This window comes from Mus caroli, chromosome 18 (genome assembly GCF_900094665.2).
Source record: "Mus caroli chromosome 18, CAROLI_EIJ_v1.1, whole genome shotgun sequence".
Classification (NCBI taxonomy): domain Eukaryota; kingdom Metazoa; phylum Chordata; class Mammalia; order Rodentia; family Muridae; genus Mus; species Mus caroli.
Window position 1 is genome coordinate 60555373 of NC_034587.1, and position 26386 is coordinate 60581758.

At 38.1% G+C, this 26386-nt stretch overlaps 1 protein-coding gene across 2 annotated transcripts in view; it reads left to right on the forward strand.

Annotated features, from left to right (window-relative positions):
* Positions 1 to 26386, forward strand: part of Wdr7 (WD repeat domain 7) — a 272657-nt gene that overhangs the window by 111284 nt on the left and 134987 nt on the right. For both annotated transcript variants that reach the window (XM_029471767.1, XM_021150163.2), the window contains one exon: positions 6580 to 6693. In XM_029471767.1, the coding sequence (XP_029327627.1) occupies positions 6580 to 6693 (114 nt within the window). The remainder of the gene's footprint in view (positions 1 to 6579; positions 6694 to 26386) is intronic.

The window sequence follows — 26386 nt, forward strand, 5'->3', positions numbered from 1 at the left end:
GGCTCCAAGTTCTCAATAAGCCCGTGTCAAAGATAAGATTCTCTGCGTGGGTGAACAGAGAGAGATCAAGGAGGAAACCCCATGTGGAACTCATGCCTCCACACATACATATCTTTACAGGCACACCTATATACATCTTCACATATGCACACACTGCATGCACCCAGAAAGAAAATAATATTTCCTCACAATTTTCCGTTCTGTTTTGTGACTATGGTATCTTTTCGAAATAGTTGTCTACTTATAATTTACATGTAGTAACATGTATCGTTTTGGTTCATGGTTATGAACAATACGTTTGGTCGCATTCAACTCCCACAAGGAGAATAGAGTTGAGCTTTGTCGTTAAAGGTTGATTTATCAAATCCTTTGTTGTGCCCTTCACCCCTGCCAGCCAGGGATCCTGTGATGTCTGTGTGCCTTAAGAGAGTAAACAGCAAGCAGGTAAATACTGTGGAGTCCAGAAGCCGCAGAGTACGCATTGGGGTTTCCAACAGTGCTGTGATACCTTCTCTGGCAGATAGACTATAAAGTGCTTAGCATTATTTTAAAATGCTATTGATCTTTCTGTGGCCTGATATTTTAAAGTTATTTCCTGAAAAGTCGGCAAGAATGCCTTTAACGGAGAGTTTGAGAGTGTTGTGATTTGGCTGGCTGTTTTCAGCACCTAGCCACCACTGCCTTCCAGAACATTTAAGGAGGCGCAGGGAGTTGGCTGCCATCACTGCTCAGTGTTATGGGGGTTATGACATTGAGCTTATATTGGAAAAAATGTCTTCCCTTCTTTCCCTTATCAGTAACTAAGTAGTGCTGAAGGTTGTGAGGACTCACTTATAATTGCACGTCCAGGCAGTCAGGGACGTAGTTTAAATATTTTCATAAAGCATAAAGCCTTCTTGGGGTGGTGATGTTGTTTAGTCGGTAGAGTGCTTATCTCCTTCATCGGTTCTGGCACTGAGGTAATAATGGCAGGAATATCATAAGTTCAAGGTCATTCTCAGCCACGTAGCAAATGCCTGGCTATGTAAGACACTGGGTCAAAGCAAAAACAAAACCAAGTGAGAGAAAGTCATGTATTCCTGATTGAGGAAAATTCTCGTGGGGTCTCAGGTTGCGACTGTATGAATGCTCTACTAGTCTTTCTTCTTCCGTTTTTGGGGAGTACCCATAGCACACACACAGTGTCATGGGGGGCTTGGCTGATACAGAATGTTAGGAAGCCAGATGACTTTATGGAAGTATAAGGCATTTACTAACCTTTCTGAACCATACACAATTTGGAGAGTTTTTTTCTGTTCATACAACTGTGCAGCCACCATCACAGTTGTTGAAAGTGTTCACCTGAAAGTGATCCTCACCACTCAGCAGCATCCTTCCTGAGCATCCTCCCCACTACTGCTCATCTGTAGGTCAGTGCGCAGCTCTGCATCTCCTTCCTTCCTTCCTTCCTTCCTTCCTTCCTTCCTTCCTTCCTTCCTTCCTTCCTTCCTTCCTTCCTTTTTAAAGATTTGTTTTATGTATGTGAGTACACTGTCGCTATCTTCAGACACACCAGAAGAGGGCATCGGGTCCCATTACAGATGGTTGTCATGCACCATGTGGTTGCTGGGAATTGAACTCAGGACCTCTAGATGAGTAGTCAGTGCTCTTAACTGCTGAGCCATATCTTCAGCCCACGTCTCCACTTTCTATGTCAGTCAATTTCACTGACTTAGCTGTTTGGGAATCATATCAAATGAGGTGATTCCTTTAAGTTTCTAGTGGGTCTATTGCAGCAGCTATCAGAGCTCCATCTTCTTGTATTGCTGAGAAGCAAGCATTCCACTATATGACTATATTATAATTTTGTGTCACTTTGAGCACTTTTTGGCTTTTATCCATAATGTTGCTATGTATATTTATGGGTTACTTTTCATGAGGACATGGTTTCATTCCCTGGCAGTAATTGCTGGATCATATGCAAACTTTGTTCAGTATTTGGAGTAATTGGAGTGCTGCCCCCTGGTGAGATTTGTAAGCTTCATATTCGGTCTCGGCACTGGTCCTGTTAAATATGTGATTTTTTAAAAATTCTCATTTTTTTTCTCGTCTGTGTCTTGCCCTTTTCTCCTCTTAATAGGGTTTTTGCAGAGCAAAATTTGTTTTAATCCTGATGAGACCCAGCTAGTCAATATTTCTTCATGTGGATTATGCTTTTATTATCAAGTCTAACCTTAGGGATCAATGATTTTTTTTAATTAAAAAAATCTAATTGTTTTTTTTTTTTAATTTTTGTTGTTGTTGTTGTTGTTTTTCAAGACAGGGTTTCTCTGTATATCCCTGGCTGTCCTGGAACTAACTCTGTAGACCAGGCTGGCCTTGAACTCAGAAATCTGCCTGCCTCTGCCTCCCAAGTGCTGGGATTAAAGGCATGTGCCACCACGCCTGACAATTGTTTTATATTTTAAATTTAAGTCCATAATTGATGTGAGTTAATTTTGTATAAGAGATATGGTTTAGTTGGGATATACTTTCCTCCTAATGACTCATGCATAAGAGCTTTATCTCCAGTGTGGCAGCATTGAGAGATGGAGGAGCCTTTCAAAGGTGAGGGCAGCAGGAGGTTGGTCAGTTATTGCTGATGTCTTCTGGGAGTGATTGAGGTAGTGCTTATGGGACCCCATGCTTGTTCTGTCTTCTAGTATCATCATTTAATCCTTCTTTCCATACTCTTACTGTTATGATTTTATATACCACTTACCACGAGGTCCTCACCAGAGCCTCAACTCATAGTGCATGTCAGCACCAGGTCTTTGTTACTCCAGAGTAACCCAATGGAATTTTATTAAACTGGAAATAAGATGAAATTCTCCAACAAATGGATGGACCTAGAAATTACATTAAGTGATAATAAATTTAATAAATTTAAGTAGACTCAGAAAGACAAATATTACATATTCTCTGCCATATGGGCAATGTAGCTTATATGTGTATACTTACACACACATACACATACATACACAGAGACACACGAGATACACGAGAGAGGGGGGTGGCAGGAAGGCAGAGGTGGGGAGGGGGATGGGAGGGGGAGTTCTTGTGAGAATAGGCCATGAAAGTAGAATGTGTCAGAGGGAGGAGGCTGGGGTAGAGTTTGTAGAATCTTTTTAGAAAGAGGCTTTAAGATACGTTTAAGGTCCGTTGGTAGTAACAATAATCCAGGTCTTATCTTTTATTCTGTAACACTAATTGTTGTAGTTGTCTTTTGGAATTCTCTGTATTTTTTTTAACATGGGCAATTATTTTATCCTTGAATAGTATGCATAGTCAGTGTGCTTTGGAGAGACAGAACCAGGATCAATAAGTGGCTGATGGATGGATGGATGAATAGGTAGGTAGGTGGATGAGAGGTGATTAACTAAGAGGAATTGGTTCATGTAATCAGATAGGTGAAGTCTCACAATAGATGATGTGCAGGGAGAAGCTCTGGAAACGTGTTAATGTTAGGGCTTAGTCTAAGTCTGAAAGCCCAGGTGGCTTAAGACCTATCTATACATGAACTCGGTCAACTGAGTACCTAAGGAAATCCCACACAGGAGCAGTTGGGATTGTTCTTTTCTTTTCTTTCTTTTTGCCTTGCCTTGCCTTGCCTTGCCTTGCCTTGCCTTGCCTTACCTTACCTTGCCTTGCCCTTTTTTCCTTCCTTCCTTCCTTCCTTCCTTCCTTCCTTCCTTCCTTCCTTCCTTCCTCCCTCCCTCCATCCCCCCTCCCTCGCTCCCTCCCTCCCTCTCTCCCTCTCTCTCTCCCTCTCTCTCTCTCTCTCTTTCTTTCTTTCTTTCTTTCTTTCTTTCTTTCTTTCTTTCTTTCTTTCTTTCTGTTTTTGGTTTTTTTGTTCTACACAGGGTTTCTCTGTGTAGCCCTGGCTGTCCTGCAACTCACTCTGGAGACCAGGCTATCCTCAAACTCAGAAATCCACCTGCCTCTGCCTCCCAAGTGCTGGGATTAAAGGCGTGTGCCACCACTGCCTGGCCTGCATTGTTCTTTTCAAAGTGCATGCATTTTATCTTGTTTTGATACTTCATAGAGTTTTCTTATATTTTTACATTGATAAATATGGCCAGAGTATAATCTTCCCGTATTCCCGATTGTAGAGTGATGGGGATTGAATTTTCTCTGTTAAATATAAATGTTAGCTGCAGGTTTTCCTAGACATCTTACAAGTTGAACAAATTCCCCCCAATTTCTGATTTTCCTATAGTTTTAAAAAAATTCATCTTTATAGAAGTGTCAACTTTTTTCAAATAATTCCTATGATCGCTTGATTTTGTTTAGCTCACTCTTTGGATTGTACTGTTTGGCTTTTAACCTCAGCCAGATTTGTATCCCTGAGGTAATTCTTCTTGGCCACATTTTATAAACCTTTCTATATATTGCAGACTTACTTGTTTAATTTATCAACTAATTTCCCTTTCTTCCTCTCCCTTCCCCCTTTTTAGACAGGGTTTCTTACTATGTAGCTTGGCGGGTCTTGAACTTTCTGTGTACTTCAACCTATGTAGATCAACATAGCCTCCAAGTCACAGACATCTATCTGTTTCGTGAGAACTGTGATTAAAGGCATTCACCATTATGCTTAACCCACATTTGTTTATATTTCATTAAGGATATTTCACATTATATTCATGAAATATCTTAGTTCATAGTGTTTGGTTTTTATTCCAAGTTTTATAACCTCTTTTTCTGAAACACATCTATCAAAGAGCCAATGTAAGGTTTTAGTCTTTTGACCTCAGTTCCATTGAGATGGATGTGTTTGCTCTGTAAATTCTGCGTACAATCCTGAATGTCTTCAGTGGAATGAATGCCTTGTATAGCTCTGGACTCCATGGAAGGCTTGACAGCATTCACACTGTGTTGTATGAGTGTGAGTCTTCATGGCTGTGCTGTGCTGTTCTGTAATACTCCCCTCCTTGTCCCAAGAACTTGCTTCCTAGCAAACCTTGTGATGAAATGATGTGGGGTGTCAGGCCAGAGGGTAGAGAACTTAGCAGCGTCATTACGTTGAGCACTTTGCCTCGCTGGTTAAGTAGGATGAGTGTAAATGGCTTCCTTCTCATCCACTACCTTAACTGTCACTGAATCTCCTCATTTCGTAGGAAAGGAAAGTGCTAGCGAGCATCGCTATCCAGACTGCTCTTTTTGACATCTTCATTCCAGCCTCTCTGATGGTTTTCACAATTACTGGCTGTTAGCAAAACATGAGAATGAGACTTCAAAGGTTATATTTTAATTCAGTTATATGAAAAAATGATTTTTGATTTTTTTTTGGAATCATTTGAACAATGTGTCCTTTTAGGAATGTGGTTTTTTTTTTTTTCCTTTTTATTCCCCTCTCTTTGAGTTTATTTCTCAGGTGGATAGTGTTGATTAAGTAATTAATAGTTTTCTAATAAATCCTTCCTTCATGCTAAAATTGATCTTTTGAATTCATCAAGAAATATACTTTATAGAGTGGTAACACCATCATTTTCTGTTCCCTGGGGACCGTTTTTTGGTATTATTGCTGCCTTTTTCTTTCCTTTAGTTATTCATCTCCTTTGCCTCTTCCCTTCTTTGCCACACTGCAAAGCAGCTCTGATTAACTGATGCTACCACAATGGTATTCTGCTTTCCATAGCCAATCTTTAGGTTTGTGGTCACCTAGTTATGGGTTCAGCTTGACATCACTCATAGTGGTGAATAAGTTAAGGATCTTTCTCTCTGGGTGCTTTTGGTAAGCCTGGGAAATTGTATAAGGCCATGCACCCCAGAACAGAAAAGAAATCCCTCGGTATCTATAGCATTCAGTTTGAAAACATTTAGATGGCTGCTATTTAAGCAAATATTAACATACTTCTTCTAAAAACTTGATGAGAAATTTCCACTTCTATAGTAACCATGATGGATTGATGATAATCATATAAAAACACTATAAAGTCTACTTTCCATTGCTCCCTTAGAAATAATATGATAAATGTATATTAACACCAAAATATATCTTTAGAGAGATAAGGTCATGGAGGAAAAAGACATCCGTGTGAACTAGCAGAATGGACAGTGTTCAGTATGATAATTATGTCCCCATCCCTGATTCTTTCATAGCAGGAAATGTTTTTCTTTGGAGGCAATGCATGTCTGCAAGCACACTCCTCCTCCGTCTTCTCCTGCTTGCCGTCCCCAAGTATGGACATAATAACATAGAAGAGAGTAACCTTTCAGTTAGTCCTTACTTTACATTGTTTGTCTGGTTGCTGCATTAGTCTGTCTAAATCAGGAAATGTAAGTGTCGCAAAAGTGTTGGTGAAAGAAACCAAATCAAAATGTTAATTTATAACAGCATTTTGTATCTGATTTTCTTGGGTGTTGATTAAAACTAAACACAGGATCTACCTATGCACACCCACCCATATTAATAAGCAGCAGAAATGAATGCTTTATTCCTTTATCTATTTATTATTATGCACATGTCGGATGCCACCTTTTGAGTAAGTGAAAGCTTTACAGGTCGCCCTCATCTCTTTCATTTTGTAAAGTGACATCTTGTCACTCTTATCTTTTTAGCTGGTGTCACGGCGGAAGCCATGCAGACTATGGCAGCTGCTCCAGATGCCTCGGGCCCAGAAGCCAAAGTCCAGGAAGAAGAGCATGACCTGGTGGATGATGACATCACTGCAGGTAAGCCTGGGCAGAGAAGGAGCATGCTGGAGCTCACAGCAGCGGTTTGTTTTCTAAGTTGTTTATTGGTTGGGGTTGTGTCTTGTGAGGAAAGGAAGGTAGGAATATTTATTTATTTATTTATTTATTTATTTATTTATTTATTTATTTATTTATTTATTTATTTTAAACTCCTAATTTTATTCCCCTCCCAGTCCACCCTCCAACTGTTCCACATCCCATACCTCTTCCTAGCTCCCCTGTCTCCACGAGGATGTTCCCACACCCCACCAGATTTCTAAACTCCCGGAGCCTCCAGTCTCTTGAGGGTTAGGTGCATCTTCTCTGACTAAACCCAGACCCAGCAGTCCTCTGCTGTATATGTGTTGGGGGCCTCATATCAGATGGTGTATGCTGCCTGGTTGGTGTTCTAGTATCTGAGAGATCCCCAGGGTCCAGGTTAATTGAGACTGCTGGTCCTCCTACAGGGTCACTCTCCTCTTCCCCCTAATTCAACCACAGGGATCAGCAGCTTATGTCCACTGTTTGGGTGCAAATATCTGCATCTGACTCTTTCAGATGCTTGTTGGGTCTTTCAGAAGGCAGTCATGGTAGGTCCCTTTTTGTAAGTGCTCCATAGCCTCAGTAATAGTGTCAGGCCTTGGGGCCTCCCCTTGAGCTGGATTCCACTTTGGGCCTGTCACTGGACCTTCTTGTCCTCGGGCTTCTCTCCATTTCCATCTCTGCAGTTCTTTCAGAACAATTATGGGTCAATGTTTTGAATGTGGGATGGCAACCACATCACTCATTTGATGCTCTGTCATTCTGCTCTATAAGTTCCCTCTCCCCAATGTAGGGCATCTCATCTAAGGTCCCTCCCTTTGAGTCCTGAGAGTCTCACCTCCAGGTCTCTGGTACATTCTGGAGTGTTCCCCAACCTCCTTCCTCCTGAGGTTGCATGTTTCCATTCTTTCTACTGGCCCTCAAGAATTTTAGTCCTTTTCCCCCACCCAGCACCCAATCATGTTCCCCTCTCTTCCCCACCCCCATCCCTTTTCCTTCCCATGTCCCTTCCTCCCCCTTGTGGTTGCTTTCTTCTCCCTCCCAAGTAGTACTGAGGCATCCTTACTTGGGCCCTTCATTTTGACTAATTTTAATTGCTGACTCTCCACACTCATTGTGCTCAATTTCTTTGATTACATTGAAGATAAAAACAGACTGGATAATTCTATTGAAATTAAAGTGTGATTTTTTTTTTTGGTGGTCTTTTTTTGTTTTGGTTGTTTGTTTGCAAATGCATAAAAGTAGTTGAAAATATGACTAAAATCTCTAATTATTATTAAAGTGAGTAATAACCAAAAATTTAAAAAAATGTGACCAGAAAATATCAGTAAATTCTTTGATAAAATAAATTGAATGTAGGATGTTACTTCTGTCATAGCAATATGTAGCAGGTCTGTTACTCTTGCCACCTGAATGCCGTTCACTGGGAAGAAGTTGAGAGAACTCAGTGTTTTCCTCCGGTAGCTGAAGAGCTTATGTTTTAGAGCTGTACCCTTGGGCAGTGGTTTTGAATACATTTTGCCTAAATAGGAGAGCAACAGATTTTCCCATGATATGAAATGATGGTGTTTCCTTGTTACTTTTTAATACAGATTTTTTATTCTTTGAAATTATAATTGTAACATTTCCCCCTTTTGTTTTCTTCCCTCCAATGTCTCCTACTTGCTCTCTTTCAAATTCATGGCTGCTTCTTCTCTGATACATATAAACATGGATACAAACATACATGCATATATGTGGGGATATATGTATATATATATTTCTAAATATATAATTAGAGCCTGCTTAGTCTATAATGTTACCAATGTGTGTATAATCGTCTGGATCATACACACTTGGAATTGGATTAATTGTTTTTAACATGTAAGTCTTCTGGTAAAAATATCATCTGATTTAAATATAAATGCTGTTAGGAACCTCCAAATTTTCAGAAACCATTTAGCATTAAAGAATACAGTTCCTTTCAATAGCAGCTAAAGAGAACCATTCATTTGCAGATGCTTTTTAAGTAGGGAGATACTTTTTAGCTCCTTTTTATTGATTTTTAAAAACAGTGCTCTGGATATGTTCTATCTTAAATACCTAGAAAGCTAAAGACCTCCCTTGTAAATCGTAGTTGTTTCATTTCTTGCAAAGGAGAACTTTTCAGTCGTAGAAGAGATCCGTGAATATTCTTCAATAAAGATCATTGTGCGCCCTCAAATAAGAAATTAATTAACAATTTAGAGCACACAATTACAAACTCATGAGGTTGTATCAAAGCTTTTGACTATATTCTTACAAGTTTAATTCAGCTTTAATGTAAGTCTCATTTGGAGAATTAATTTGTGCTGCCTACCATGTATTTTAATCTGTTTAATTTGGCTAAACATGTGTGACGAATGGCATTTGTCAGTTGATTTATTTGCTTCACACCATGGGTACTAGAAGCAAGATTGTTCAATATCCAGAGACTTTAAATAACCAAAAAAGCCTTCGTTAACATGTTGTCAGAGCAGCGAGCATGCTACCGTCTGGTGATTGTTCAGGCTGCCTTTAGACTGCGTGACTTGATTAAGCTGTGGTATAGATTTTTGTGACAGTTTAGAAGAAAACCATATTTCTTTTTATTGACTGGAATCCTATATAAATTGCATTATGAAAAATATGGTAGATGCATCGAGAAAAACCCGTTTTGAGCACAGTCTCATTTTGGGATGAGCAGCATTGTTGAGTCACAGCACTGCAAAAACAAAGGCTGTCCAATACCTGTGAAATAAAGCTCAATGAATATTTTTGCTTATTTTAAAGGAATTGCTAATAATATGTTCTCATGAACTCCCTAGAAATTATGTAATGATATAATTTGATGTATTTAGGTTAATGTGGGTAGCTATTTAATTTTATTTTTGTTGTATGTATCTGAGAGTTATTCTTAGGAGTAATTTGACCATTTATCAGTTGAAATGCAAAATATAATTTCCTATTTTGCTAAAAGCAGGACAGTTGTCTCTGAAATGATAATTTTGGCTGAGAATGGATGAGGTACGAATGTTGTTTTAGGACATTTAAAGCTGAACCTAGTGGCTTTTGTTAGTGTTTGCCTCACAGAGGTGAGGAAGCACGGGAAAGCCGCCTAAGTGTGGGGTGTGATCAATGGAACTAATTAAGTGTATTTGAAATGAAGAGTACTTAATTGGAAGAGAACAGCTGGAAAAACTGGGAGAAAAAAAAATTGAGTCTTGGTGGAGACGATTTAAACCTTCGCCATGTCATTTAAACAATATGCCGCTGCTATTTCTGTCTTTCTTTTTAAAGCCAATACCCATTGATCAGCACTGCAGAGCAATGCCTGTGTGCTTGTGAACATTCTCAGATTCACTTACTATTCCGTCTTAGCGGTCATCACAGTCTTAACTATGTGGCTTAAATTACATATCACGTTTATTTGGGTGTACCGACATTTTTATGTACAAAATATTAAAGCTTATATTTACATTAATTTTATATCATATAGTATACATGGGAAATATGCTTTCTTGATGAACTTACCTCAAGGCTACCAATATTCTATATATTGAAGATCTTTTGTTTTAACCAATAATATTATTAAGGTTATTGTCCTATATACTTTCGTTAGCATTGCAACCTATATAGGTATACTATGTAGTCTGTATTGTAAATAATGTTTTGTTTTTGGCATTGTGGTTTTATTAATTTATTATTCATGTAAGCCTTCCTCCTGTTGATTGAGAGAGCCTTCTTTTCTTGATGTCCTCCACCCCCGCTGGCTCATGCACTCTTTCCATCTTCTCCTCCATGAGGTTTCCTGAGCTCTGACAACTGCTACATCACTGCTCTGAGAATGCTGGTGACCTTTGACTCCTTTCCCTATGAGATGTTCAGTTTGTCCTTATTATATTAAGTAGGAGACAAGGCATTAGAGACAAATACAGTGATTTTCTTAGAGAGACAAATGTGGTTATGAGTAAAGCCCTTCTAAAATTCCTTTTAGTTTGAAAATTTTGAAAACTGTATGAAAGGTAGTAACACTTGGAAGATCCAACCTCAGATCTGCAGAGCAATGCCTGTGTGCTCCAACCTCAATTAGGATGCTATGTGTGTGTATATATATTGTATCATGAAGATACCTATATAAAGGAAAAGTTAGTCACACCGAATGCCCACTTAAGAATCAATCCTGCTTCATTTAAAAAAAATTTTTAGAGGTCAGTTTTTAATGAGCTTGCCCCTATTAGTACAATTATGTCATATAAAACCATAATAATACTGGTCTTAAAAAAAAGAAAAAATGTAGTATTCCAATGATTCCCTAATGATAGCCTGCTATACTCATAGATCAGGGTCGTGTTCAGCCACCTATCATGAGAGAAGCTCCCTCCTGCAGCAGATGACCCACAGCCAAACATTATGCAGCGTGAGAGACCTTGGAATACTCAGCAATAAATGGAATGTCTCCATCAAATCCCTCCCCGTCAGAGTCTCTTAGTTTGATTCCATGGAAACATTTAGTCATGAGCAAAAGTAGTATTTCTATATATTTTACTTTGAATAGTATATAGAAGTCTAACTAAGTTAGTGTGTGTGTGTGTGTTGTGTATATAGTATTGTTCTTTAGAACAAGTCACTGAAAAACTAGACAGCAATACATTTCTTCATGGGACTTAGTAGGGGACAACAGACAATAAAAATAATAATTAAACATACAGTGTATAAGATGAGGCATGCTACAGAAAAGGGGTATAGAACAGTAGGATAAATTAAAATGCTAAAACTCTTTATGGATCAAGAATTGTGTGCCTGAATCTTACAAAATCATTTTGTAATAGATACTAGTATTGTCCTTATACATAAATGGGGAAATAAGCTTGCAGAGCATTTTTGAGTCTTGTACTTGACAGCTAATAGTCCTAGAACCTAACATGAGCCCCACATGATTGAGAATTATTAACCTGTACTGTCTCACATTCTCAGTGAATGATTGATTTAGGAAGCTCTCCCTCCTCCCTCCCCCTCCCTCCCTCCATCCCTTCCATGTGAAATGATACCACAGACTAGGTGTATGCTTATGGGCCCCAATGAGCAGTATGGTGTGTATCCTGTCTCATTGTGAAGTGAATGGAGAGCAACAGAGGCTGGTTATGTAGCCCAGCATGCTTAAAGCTTCAGGTCTAGCCTCCAGCACCATAAGAAAATTAAAGGTAGGCCAAAATACTGTCTCCTTTGGGAAAAGAAAAAAAAAAAAACCCACTTATTTCTTCTTTAAAATTTCCAACATTATTTAGAACTACTCTTATAAGATTGCAAATAGAAACATTTTTTGTTGCCACTGCCTTTTTTTATTACTTATGTGTTAAACAGAAAGCTCATTGTTCTGCCTGGTTTTCTGAAGTCATCACTATAAAACTGACACCTTAACAAATATTCATGTATTAAAGTCTCAACATGTCTGTTAAGATAAAGCTGAAAAGAATGTCTGGTCCGAGACTAAATATTGATTTGCTCATTTTACTGCTTACTAAAGGGTCTATTCATAACATATTCTTACATTTTTTTTTTTTCTGATTAAAAGATGGGAAATTTGCCATGTTAAAGTCCAGATAAGCTGCATTGGGGGGAAAAAAGAGGAACATTAGTTATTCAGTGATCAACATTACTTTCCTAACACCAAAAGAGAGTCTCTGTAAGTAGCAAGAGTTATTCCTGTGTCCTTTGCCTTTCTCATTTTTAAACTTATAATTGACAGTGGAAAAGGAGTGTCAGGAGTACTAGATCTATATAACTCTTTTAAAACACTGTCTGCTCTTTTATTTCTTAAATTAATTTTGCTTCGTGATTTTTCCTGTTCCTTTAGAGATTATCATATAATTGCATCATCTCCTTCTCTTGCCTCCCGCTCTACACTCCCTCTCCTATGCTCTCTTTGTTCTCTCTTTCAAATTGATGGCTTCCTTTCATTACTATTTATTAGGGGTATATATGTGCATGTCTACACATATGTATCCCTAAGTATAGCCCGCTCATCTGTATAAGGTTACTTGGATGTGTGTTTTCAAGGCTGATGGTGAGGTATTGGATAGTCAGTGCCCTGGAGAGGACTATTCCTCCCACTTTGAGCATTCCTTAGTTGTCCGTCATACTTTGTGCAGTGTTGAAGACTCGTGGCCTGCCTGCCCTACCCCATCCACTTTGGCATGTGTTATCTGTTGGTGTTCCCCTTGTTCATCTCATGTTTCAGCAGTCCTGTTGGTGAGACTTTCTAGGTGTAGCCTCTACCATTACTAGGAAACCCAATCTCAGAACAAGCTCCCTATTCCTGTCAGTCTTTCCGCCATGTTTCCTAAGCCTTAGGTCAGGGAGTGTTTTGTAGATGTATCTGTTGAGACTGGGTTCCCCAGCTCTGCATTTTGGTTGGCTGTGGATTTCTGGAATGTTCACTTTGTGACAAAGACAACTTTCTTCGATGAGAAGTGAGTCATAAATCACTAAATCGCAGTAAGCTGCCACTACCCATTCTTTTAGCTTAGACCTTTCCTGTGAAGTCTCCCATGTTCTGGCTCCTGTGCTCACCATGCAGTTTCTGAGAACAGATATTAACAGAAGCTGGGACGCCGTAGTTCTCATTTTCCTTTCCTTACTTTACTCTTCATCTGAGTAAGAGAATACAAATTAGAATATTTATATTTTAATGTTCGATCGCCTTCAGCTGTGCATTAGTGGATAAACACAGTATTTCTAAATATGGTATTTGACAGTTTCTGAGAAGACTCACAGCATGTTGTATGCTGTTATGTGAAGTCAACATTACCTTTCCCACATATCCCTGTTTTGAAGTTTATTTAATTTTTTGTTTTAGCTATCAGCTGCATCACGTCTGCATCTGCAGCCTCTGGGATGCCTCAGCTGAACTCTTCTCGCCTGCATGTCCCATAGATGCTTAATCCAAGCCTACTACCTAAAGCCTCGTCCAAAACAAGCTGCTTGCTATTCCTTCCTAAAGCTTATTGTCCTTTACATTTTTACTATGCTGAGGGCATCATTACTGGCATAATTAGTTATGTCCAACAGTGTCCACCTCTAGTTTGTACTAATTTTTATAAACTGTTTGCCTAATTATCTCATTTCCTAGAAATATCCTAGGCCTAGATGCTTTTTTTAAAAAAATATTATTTGTATTGTTCTGTTCTATAGCTTTCTCCCCTGCTCCTTACCTTGCCCACATCCACCTCAGGTCTGTCTTACTTGGAGAGTTTCAGCGCCTGTGCATTCCTTGTCACTTTTGTTAATTACTGGTAAGGGCTGCCCACCAGGGCTAACAGATATTCCGAAGACTTTTCTGAGATATGGAGAGCCCTTCAAGGAGTTGACTTATCCCCATACCCATAGCTACTACAGTACTTAGCTGAGTTCCCCGAGAGTAACCAGCGTTCACTCTGCATGAGTCTCTCTGCCTCAGCCGTCTCATATAGGTAGGGGTGATGTTCCAAGATGCCTTACAAATCCTTCCTGCCACATGGCCATCTTTGTGAGTCCTTCTGGGTCGGCTACATAGGCTTTCCCACTGTTTTCTGTACTCTCGCAGAATAGTATCATGGACTTTTATATTTAAGCATTTCACTTGCCTTTGAGAGACATTCAGCGCTATGTGATTTTTAAGCTTTTTGCATTTCGAGCATGAGTCAATGCCTAGATATGTGACACCTCCTTGATAAATTGTTTAATAACTAAATGATTGAATTAATGAACCTGGAATTTTTCTTTATTTGAAGTAGCACTCATTACATACTATATGATTTGTAAATGTATAGACTCATATACATTTACTCTAGCTTTACTTTTCTTATGTGATATATGCATCTTTTCTCTACCCCCAACCCCTTCATCTTAATTGTTCTTTAGTGACCCAAAAAGTTTTTGTAACAAACTGGTGGGGGATTTTGGGCTATTTCTTGACAACTTTTCTGTATTGTAAAGAAAGAGACTGGAGGCAGATATTAGAAGATAGCTAGCTGCATGAAACTAATCACAGTTGATTTGATTTTTATTAAAAGTATATCTTCTCTTGGAAAAGATGTTTGCAACATTAGGATTAGCATGAGATGTGCAGGATTTTATTGGGGGAAAAGGGACAGGAAAGGATAGCTGAAGACTGGGGGGATTGTAGCTGAAATCCTGACATGTGCGGAAGGTTGAGCAGCTGTTGTGGGTTCTGAGGTGCAAAGAAGTCTGTTTCCAAGCGCCCTCCTGCAAACGTGGACTGCAGGGACTTTCCAGGTTTATTGTTGGTAGAGATGACAGTTCTGCTTTCATGACAAGCTGTGAGTCTGTGTTTGGTTGCTGCCTCTTCTCCTCCACTCTGTGCATTCCCAGACTTTGCCATGGTAACTGTTTCATGTTAACCATTGGATGTGGCCCTGTCAAGGGAATGAAGTCTCTTGTTAATTTCTTGGAGTCAGAGGTTAGCAGGATAGCCATGTGTAATGTGAGGATTGGAAGCCTACTGCAGAGGAAGCAAGGTGGTTTGTGTAGAGGGAAGAGGTGTGGAAATGGGCTGCCCCAGGAAGTATTGCAGCTCTTACAGAAAGTCCGATAAATATATGGCCCTCAGGAGGAGATACCAAGGTACATCTGTGAGTATGTAACTTATGGACACTAAGAAAACTTGCTTTCTTCTGTCTGCTGAAGGATGCAGTCAACACATGCAGATGCTTCAGTTTATTTGACTAAAAGACTAGCCTGAGAGTGTTTCCTTGAGGAAAGTAGAATATATGAAGGTGGGCCAGGATAAATGATGTCATTAAATGACATTTCAATGTTTAATTTCTCAGTGAACAAATTTTAGGCTACTATAATGAGTAATCTACTTAATGTTGATATATTTTCCCAAGAATGTGTTTGTACATTCAAGTGAATTAAATATTACAAAGCATCAGAGGTGCTGTAGCATGAATTATTTTAAACAACAGTTGCCTTGGCATCATATTTTTCTTAATATTTTCTAAACAGACCCAACCTCATTCTGATAGGCACTGTTATTTTTTTTTAAGATTTATTTATTTATTTATTTATTTATTTATTTATTGTATGTAAGTACACAGTAGCTGTCTTCAGACACTCCAGAAGAGGGCACCAGATCTCATTATGGATGGTTGTGAGCCATCATGTGGTTGCTGGGATTTGAACTCAGGACCTTTGGAAGAGCAGTCAGTGCTCTTAACCGCTGAGCCATCTCTCCAGCCTGGCACTGTTATTTTTTAAGTATACACATATAGGATATTTGTATGTAATTCTTATATATAATTAGTGCAATTGTAGGAAACTCACATACACTGACACATTTAACAATGGGAACTTAATAACACCACAGTCGACTGGATTCTCTTAAGACCTAACATGCATCAGACTATGGTCTAGGCTTTTTAAAAACCTTATAACAACCCATGTGACACATCTTCATTACCACTTTATTTGACAGAAGTAGGAAGTGAATAGCGGCTCACTGATAGGCAATGGTGAAATGAAGATTTGAATATAGGATGCATGCCTCTAGATTGTAGACTTTTGATTGGAAGGAATTTGCCTGAAACTAGATCATTAACTTTACAACAGAAAAAGGAAACATATATTTATTTATCATATATTTTCTTTTTATATGATACAGCAGCTTTAATTTTTCATTTTAATCTTAGTTTACCTTTTTTATATAGCATGGGAAATATTTTAATTTTTTTAAAAAAAAGTCTTCCTATTTTATAAACACAGATTCAATACAGGAGATATTTTTATGTAAATATGAAACTATACAAATATGCACACCAAAACATAAACATGATTAACTTGCATGTTTAATTGCTTATTCAACTTCTGTTTAGCTTTGGGTAACCACAGAAATTGTTAATTGGGTAAGATTGTAGGAGAACTATTTCAAGGGATAAAGGCTCTTTCCCTGTGAGTGAATAATCTTCAAGATGAACTTAAGTTTCGTCCTCTGTGAGCTGTGAAATGCCTCAGAGAAGGAACTGCACTGTGTCAGGTGCGCTTGCTATTGTATTGTATTGTATTGTATTGTATTGTATTGTATTGTATTGTATTGAGTGTTAGGTGACGCACCCTTGTAATTGATATCAAGCCCATATGACCAAGAGTCGTAATTCATGAAAGGAATGACAACAGTGTCTATAACTCACAGGCTTCATGTCACACCATGAGTAATACTTCTCCTGGGCAAGCCATAGTAAAGGGGAGAAAGAGGTTTTCAAGTGAACCTTGGTTTTGAAGAGCCTTCCTTGGCACCTCTTAGTGACTCTGAACACACGAGAAGGTCATGAAATTTGCCAGTCGTGTTGAATCATGATTTTATTTTTCAATGAAAGCCAGTTATCAGGCATAAAATTTTTCCCCTTAATTTAGATTTGTAATCACAAACAAATGGTAACAATTATTCAAACCCCTGTCCAGGCCTGTAACAGAGAGAGTGGCTTTGGCGAAGCTGCCATATTGAGGGGTCATGAGGAATGAGACTTCATTCTCACTCAGGTCATCATGGTCATTTGCAAGAAGCTGATTTTATTTACTCTATTAATTATTACTTTAAAGTAGAGTTTACTGTTAAGGTCAACAGAGTAAAACTCTTGATGATAAGCCTGGTTTAGTTAATTCCCTGTATATGGTTTTTCATTTTATTTAACAGATAATTTTGATTATCCACAAGTTTTGAACCTCCAGAGGTGAGATTCTCATCTAGTTCTTCTTTTGTCCTTCAGTGGTAGTCTAGATGACCAGTTTCCAGACCTCTTCCTCTGCTGTTTGAAACTACTCCAACTTGTCAGTGATACTCTTTAGAACATAGTCCAGAACCAGCCAGGCTACCACTTGATGATCAGTCAAGTATTAAAGAGCTATTGCTTATTTTTTTCTGGCTACTATAATTCTGATATTAAATCACGTAACTAAAGAAGCTTATCTATAGCAATTGCCTAACTGCAAGTTGTTACATGACTTGTCTTCTTGAATTAGAAAAAGGATTTGGTACACATCCTTTATGGTTTGTATCTTTTTTTTGTTGAATACTTGGGTTGGAAATCTTTTTTTCCTGTTCATTATATGAGCTATTCCTTCTACCATTATATGTTCTGAGAATATGATCACCAAACCTATGTTGTGTCCAGTTAATAAAAACCTGGCCCTCATAGGTAGGAAGCTATTCTACTTCATCATCGGCCTTCAAATCTCTCAGTTGTGGCCTTTCATACCATATAAAGCCACTCGTTTGTAATGCTAATCAATTCAAAGATCGATTTTTTTCATAACAATATTCCCATAAAATGTTCCAAATACTTAGTGATTTCAGAATATGTTGTTTCTTTATGAACAATATAGGTGGAAGTTAGTGGATTTTACACTCGTGCTCTTGTGCCTAAGCTACATGCATATGAAAAGTTTAAAAATTATTATTGATATACTTTGGGTTCTGGTAGAGATGATTTCATTTTAATTAGCAACCAACAGCAATAATCAATCATCTTGTGGGTTTCTAAAGTTATCTCAGTTGATGTCAGGATCTGCGTATGAGGTGCAGGGTCTATCAGGAAATTATCCATATCTGAACTGTATATGAAACTAATACTGATGACTATCTTTGCTTTGATTATCTTTGTGAATACTTATTGATTGTCTACTCATAAGGAAACAAACAGACTTGAAATTAAAACTTGAGTTTTTCTGATTTTGAAGGTTATACTACTAAGGCCATGTGAAACCAGGTCATCTTAGGGTTCTGTACAGGGTCAGTTTTAAATATCAGTTTAAGAAAATTTGGCTTGAGATAGAAAACTAAGGAATCATTTTATAATGATATTATTACTTCAGTTCTATTAGATTTTCAGATATTTGCATTTGACTCTATTTATACTAATTCATTAAGGCAGTAAAGAAACATTCACATTTATAAATATGCTTTATACTTTTCAAGACTACTTTAAATCAAATATGAGCTTAATTTTAAAGAAAATTAAGGAGTAGGATATGGGAAAACTAGTTGGAAAGCATTGATAATCATAAACAAAGTGACCTCAGCCTATTAGAACATTTTATTCAGTGGCACAGCCAACTTAACAGATATTTCTTTTCCTCTTCACATTCTTTCTGAACTAGAGTTGATGCTTTTTGAAGTAGAAGTGGCAGGTGCAGAAATCTCCTCTGTGGGTAGAAGTCACCTACATTTAAGTGAAGATACACAACAAATGAAGCCATCTGCCACTCCCAGCCAATAGCCTTGCTCACTGTTGGGAAGGGCTGGCCCCATGAGTCAGCGGCTGGCCAGGGCTCCCGCTGAGGCTCGTTTCAGAGGGTGAAGGCAAACCCTGTCAGGACACATTTTAAGATGTGACTCTCTCACCAGCCAGTCATATGGAGATCAAAGACCTTTTAATTTGCATTTAATTACCCCTTGAAAAAATGTCCACCATATCCAGCAGGAGCTATTGTATAAAAACAACCACATATGTATGTGGTCTTTTGAAATCTGAAGCCCCTTCAAATGCTAAGATAAAAATATTCTTTCTTTAACTCTTGTCATGCTTTCCCCATAAAATCATGAGTGAAGAAGATAATATGAGCAGCAAAGGCGCATTGTATTTTAAGCAATTGATGCTTTGTAACAATTTCCATTTTTTGAAAGGAGCCTTTCATCTAACACTTCTAGAGAATTGGTTTAGCACATTTGCCAGTGTGAATTCTTTTATTGGCATATAATTTCCAATTAAAATCATAGTATGTTTATTGGAAACAATTTTGCTGGAATTTTAACACTATTGTAATCTTTACTATTATGTTGGTTTTTTGGTTTTGTTTTGTTTTTATAAATTATTGCAATTTAACCACAGCAATCACAAACTCTAAGAATTTTATATCTAAAGGTAATGTTGTGGTCCAGTGACCAATTGACAGCTGTCATAAAGCAACTTGTCTTAGAGTTGATATTATGTGAGTGAACATTGTGCTATGGTTGAATAATAGATGTTAGTGGTGTTAAGAAGCAAGTTAATTTGAGTTCTTTTAATTAGATATTTTCTTTATTTATATTTCAAACGTTATCCCCATTCCAGATTTCCCCTCGGAAAACCCCCCTCCCCTCCCCACTTCCTTCCCCTGCTCACCAACCCACCCACTCCCACTTCCCTGTCCTGGCATTTCCCTACACTGGGAATCCAAAGACCACAGTTAATCATTTGCTTTTGAAATACAAATGGAGCTATTGCCACTAGTAAGGTTACCTTATCCTTGGGGGAGGAGTGTGAAGACACAGAGATAGTCACTGTGTGGATCAAGCTTTCTGTGGATATGACCTATGAAGAGATCTAAAAATCAGTCATTGTGACCATGTTGTGAGCCATTTGATCAGTGAGAACAGAAGTCTATTGATTAGCAATAACTGACATTTAAAAATAATCGTGTAGAAAATGTTATTGGATTTATTAATGTTTCTCATCAGCTGTAATCACCAACAGATTCAAGTAAAAATGTCACAAGCGGAATCTGTTTAACAGTTGGCTGTTATAACACGTGAAACAAGTTATATAACCTCTAATTTTGATGAGTATATTAAAATGCCATGTTATCAAATCATTCTGAGTGGACTTAAGAGAAAGAAGGTGAAAAAAAAAAATAACCAGAGAACTGCTTTACAAATTGAGATGAAATTCAAACAAAAAGGTAACAACTTTGAAGTAAACAGTTTGGCTTGTTTTTAAAATTCAGAGGACATTAAAAGTTGACATGTGAGCAGCCTAGGAGTAAGATAGCTTTATACCCATGTAGGAACAAAGGTAGTTTCTATTCAGAGAATATGCTGAGGTCGCTGGGTGTTTTCACCTCATGACACAGCATCATGCACAGAGGTGAAGGCATTGTTAGCAGTGTTATGAGGGTTACACACAAGAAAACTCTGAGTCTGTTTGAATCCATTTTAAAGGAATCAAAAGGAAATCAACATAGGAAGATGTCGTTCAATCTGTATTTAACTTGTATTTATTCTTGAAAGATTTGCTTAGCTTTCCATTCAGAAGTTTTGGCCTGTTTTAAACAAAAGCAGGTTATATCACCCAGGGACTTATAAGTCACTGTACTGTGTGAACTGACTGGAATAGATGTATGGAAATACATTACAATCACTGCTTGCGGAAAAACCAAACAGGATAAAGATGGCCATAGTTTTCCTAGCATTTTTTTTGCATGTCTGCTGATAACATATGTATATAATACGTTTAGTAGCAAGTCTTTTAACCTACTTTAGATATGTGTTTATTATATTTATTTTTGTTTCAGTCTTGAGGATCGCAGCAATATGAATACCAAAAGAGTACCTATATGTAAGAATCCTTTTATTTTGCTGCATATACTCAAAAAGTAGAGAATCTTTCTATCAAGATATCTCAGTGGGCAAAGACCAACCTGAGTTCAGTTCCTGGGATTCTAGTGGTGGAAGGGGAGAGCCAGATTCCCACAGCATGAGGTCCTCTGACCCCCATACTTGTATAATGTGTGCGCACACACATATTAAATTAATAACTGTAATAAAATATTAACTATCAAAGGCTTAGACACAGACTGTATTTTAAGTGAGGATAAACAGGTTCTCATAAATTGGAACCAGAAGGAAAACCATCTGTATTCTGTATATTAATCTAATACAAGTAGTTCGTATAAGTAGAATCAAATAAGTGTTGTCTTACTTCGTTAAGTATCATGCCTTTCAGACTCATCCGTCTTGTATGATCCCCTTTCTGTTTAAGGCAGAACAGTACTCCAGTGTGTGGCTCTACCATTATTGGTAATAGATACTTAGCTCCTTTTGACTATTTTGAATAATGTTGCTGTGTATACTAGTATGTACATATCTGGCTAAATCTTTCCATTTAGAACTTTTAGGTCCTTTTCTCTTCTTTTAGTTTTACACTTAGGTTAGAGTTATTGGAGCATGCTGTCATTGTTGTATTTTTAATTTCTTAAGACCTGTCATATTGTTTTCTACTGTAACTGTTCTGTTTTACACATCTATCAGTGTCTGATGGTCTTGGTCTCAAATTGTTGTGTCTCATTGGAGTTCTGCCTTTCATTTCCCCAGTGATTTTTAATCATATGGCAAAAAGACATAATTATTTATTACTTTACCTTTGTAAAAAATGGCTACACCATTCCTAATCTTTGTGTTCAGTATTAAAAGAACTTTCCCCTTACTGCTTGACTTTTTTCCTCGTCATCTAGGAATGGCTATTTTAATTTTTTGAAGTGAGCACACACAGCATTAAGTTTTGTTATGGTACTTAAAGAAAAGTTGCTCATGCGGTTCTCCTCCCTCCCCATTTCCCTGGCCCATCCTTGTTCCTGCTTGGCTCCCCTCTTCTGCGCTCTCATTGTCATACCTCCCATTGCTCCTCCTCTGCTTCCTTAGCACCCTACCCTTCCTGTGCCCTCCTTCCTAGTTAGTAATTGTCCATTTTAACGATCTGTGAGGTTTACTAGTTTACAGCCTAACAAAATAGTCTCTAAAACAATTAAAATACAAACTGAAATGAAATTTATTTTCTTTTGACATGCAGAATAGAGATATAATTTTAGGTCTTTAAACTTGGAATATTTGCTTCATCTTATGAGTGAAAGGAGGTACAGCTCCATAAGTAGGATCCCATGGTCGGTGTGACAAGGCTAGCTAAGCACTGTCCCAAGGGAATGCAGCGCTGACTTTTCCTGTGCATTTTCTCTGTTTCTGGATAGGATTTGGAAGTGGATGAAGTGAGCAGGTGCGTCTTAGTTGTGCAATTACTCTAGGTTCTTTGGAGAAGAGATTTCTGCCAACTGAAAGATTTCCTTTTTTGATACTACTTTGCTCAGTTACCTGTAAACAGTTACAGAGTTCTCTAGTTTCTTGCCATAGGTCTGTCTTTTTAGCATTTTGAACATCTTTTCTTTTATCAACAGTACAGTTTAGAAGGAGGAGACAAGACTTTTTACAGAATTTCGTTGCTATTCTGTGACTGTTGTGTCTAATAGATTTACTGAAATCATGAATCAAATTCATAGTTGAAATTTCTGATTTATCATAAAAATTCATTTTTATAAAGAGGACCTAACCATTCATGTACTATAGGTTCCACTAAAACTCATTTCTATTTAGAATTATTTTTACTTATGCATATTAATGATATTAGTAAATATAAATACTTAACACAAGATTGTTTAACAGTTTTGTTCAATCATATGTTCATTTTTAGTTTACATTGTTTTCAATAAAATACAAAACACCTTAAAAACATTTTATGCTGTGAAAATGCTGTCATGAAAGGAAGAATTTAAAATTTGCACAAAATTGTAGTACACAGCCTAATTTGGTCGTTGGAGATTTCTCTTTCCTGGTTTTAAGTTATACTTTCTTTAAAAGAGACCTTTGAATCATCCTGTGTTTAAGAAACTTCATTTAGTATTGAAGAGGGTGAACAGGAAATGTCTTCTGTGTACTGATTTACATACTGGTGCCCTTTTAGTTAGCTGGTAAGTATTTTAGTAAATGCTTGGATCCTGAGGACTCTGGTTATAGATTTATAATTTGATGCTGTTACTGGGAAGTGTTAAAAAGTTGGAAATGAGAGCTACTTGGAGGTAGTAGTCACTGGTCTGTATCTTGTTCTCTACCTCCTACTCGTTCTGTCTCTTTCTGCTTTTGTCCCACCACTGTGAGCAGCGCTGTTAACAGCTTCTGCTCTTAAGGTATTTATTCCTTCTTCTCTCAGATGTACATCAATGGATCCAGCCAACCATGAGGCAAAAATAAAACCTTCGTCCCTTGAGTTATGTCAGGTATCCTGTAATAGTGTAAAAAAAAAAAAAAAGACAAACAAACCTATTAACGCATTAATGAGGAAAATATTTCCTTCCTATTGCATGCAGATACTTGTTTTGAAGGAATAATTGTTAAATAGTATCTAAATACAATGACCAACGTAAATGGCTTCAAGTTTGTACCGATAAGAACTTTCTTTGTCATCTTCCTGGCTTAGTTCTCATAGATTTACCCAAGCAGACTGTGTAATAGCTCTTGCTAGTAAATGGTGCTGTTAGGTGTTTACTGTTCTTTTTCTGCAGTCTTTATTGGAGTCTAATTTGTCCCGGTGCTGTCTGAAAAGGTGAGGATAGTGTAGTGCACACATAGATCTGAAATGTTTCATGTTGACCTGCAAAATAGTTTGTGTGCAGTAACTTTCCTAAAGATGCTATCTTCCTGCTCCCTGTTGTTTGCTAGATAATTAAATATCTTCTCTTCCGTGTTTCTGAGTTTCAGTCTCATATCTGTTTTTCAACTTTTAAAATGGCAATGTCTTCTTTAAGCCTAATGTACCCTTTTAAAAACTGTTTTTTGTTTTTGTTTTTGTTTTTGCCGACCAAGCATTTACTTCCTTATTGGCTATTCATTCCTTCTAACGCTCTGTTACCTGCCCTGCCCAATATTCCAGTATACGATCATTGGTGACACTGTGTTTAGTATTATTCAACTTAGAGGAGAGATAAGGGCTCCTCACTCTGGGCCCTGCTGCCTGTTTTCTCAGGAAAGTTTCCTTTAACTTGCAGGATGTGGTTATTCTGCGTTTCTTGTTCTTCTCTGGTCCCTTCATGGCCTCTTTTGTGCTGTTTCTCATTTTCGATGGGTCTTTGTGTGTGAGGGTAGATGTGCACATGTACACTTGAGCATGCTTGTCCCCAGAGGCTAACATAGGCATCCAGTCCCCTGGAGCTGAACTTACAGGTAATTGTGGATCACCTGGAAGAACAGAATGAGCTTTAAATCACTGTGCATCTTTCCAGCCCCAGGTTCTTATTTCGTAGAAGTCAGCATGCTGGGGGTTGGGCCCACTGTCATCTTTAAACTTCCTTATATTCAGCCACTTACCCATATTCAGAATATTCAGCATCGCTCTGGGTTATCCACTCCTAATTGTTTCCCCTGCCTTCAAAACAATTGCCTATGTCCACTTTCCCACTTCTCTTTGAACCCATGGTTACCATCCTAGCCGACACCACTGTCCTTTCTAGTGATTTCATTTTGCTGGTGTTACCTCTGCCTGTCTCCCAGCAAAGTATCTTCTACACGGAGTGATCTTTTTAAATGCCTATTGAATCTTGCCACTCTTGTTTAAATCCCAAAGATGATCCCGTTGGAAACTTGGATTTGAATTCCTTCCTTGGCTCACAGGTCGGCTCAGGACCTGTTCCCTGCTCACCCTTCACTGCCCACCCTCTGCCTCCAGCTGCACGGTGTTTGTTTTGTTGATTAACAAGTCTGGCTGACACCTTAGTGATGATGCTTCTTCCTCCCAATTGGAAGGGAGCCCTCCACTGCTGTCACTGCCTGACCCACACTTTGAGTTTGTTTACAAAACCTATAATGATCTAGTTCTTTATTTCCTTCCTATTAACTCTGATACACAAGTCACAGGAACTGGATCATGGTTACTTGTTAGCCATGGAAGTGGATCCTTTTACACACCTGAGAAAATGGAAGACGTTCGATAAATATTTGAGCAGTAGTTCAATTAACATCTCATTTGCTTATTGGTCACATATAAACAGATTATCTTAATATACAACATTTTCAAAATGGAGCTAACTTTTCTAACACCAAACAGCTTTCTTGATGCTGTGTTGTTCATCTACTGTACTTCCTTCCATTCACCATTTGTTCACGTTGGAGTCCTACACATGGTCTGTGGCCATTACTGCTTCCTCACTGCTCCCAAATCTAGCTGAGATTTTAGTCGGTCTCCTCTCTTATGTCTTTCTATCCTGTCGTGCAGCCCATCCACTTTGACAGCTTTGGTACTCATGTCTATGATGAACTCTGACCTTCCAGTCCTCTCTGCTGCTAGGGTCATCTTTACACGTTATACAAGTCATGTTCCCTGCTAAGCCCGTCAGTGAGTCTTTGGTGCCTTTGACATCAATGGTTCCTTGAGTTGTCTCAGTGACCATCATTATATATCTTCCCTGCTACTTGGCTTCAATTCTTAACCTCTTTCTTTCCAGCTAGTTATCTACATATGTTAGTTTTTCAATTCTTTTCACCTGTTTACATAGTTTCCTCGTTGAAATCTTCCTATTCAACCTATCCTATCTCCTGGCATCCAACTGTCTTCTACTCAGATCTTAATACTCAGATCTTAAATGTTTTCTGTGAAGAATTTCCAGTCTGACCCAAAGTACCCTCTCAGGCAGGCCTCACTACCATTAGATTGCCTCTAGCCTAATAGCAGATACATGGGTGGATAGATATCCCTAATTATCTATTTATTTGTTCAACTTCCATTTTGAATTTTGACCTCTATTTTCCTTTTTAAACATTTATTAGTTTTAATTATATGTTTGTGTATATTTGCATATTGGCATGCGCACATGAGTATTCATGCCTGTGGAGGCAAGAGGTGTCAGATCCAGATGTGTCAGATTTCCTGGAGCTGGAGTATGGGCGGTTATGATCTGTCTGATATGAGTGCTTAGAGTCAAACCCAGGTCCTCTGGAAGGGCCCAATGTGCTTAACCAGAGTTCCTGGCCCATCAATTTTAAACATGTATCTGATAAAGGATTTAATATTTAATTAATTAA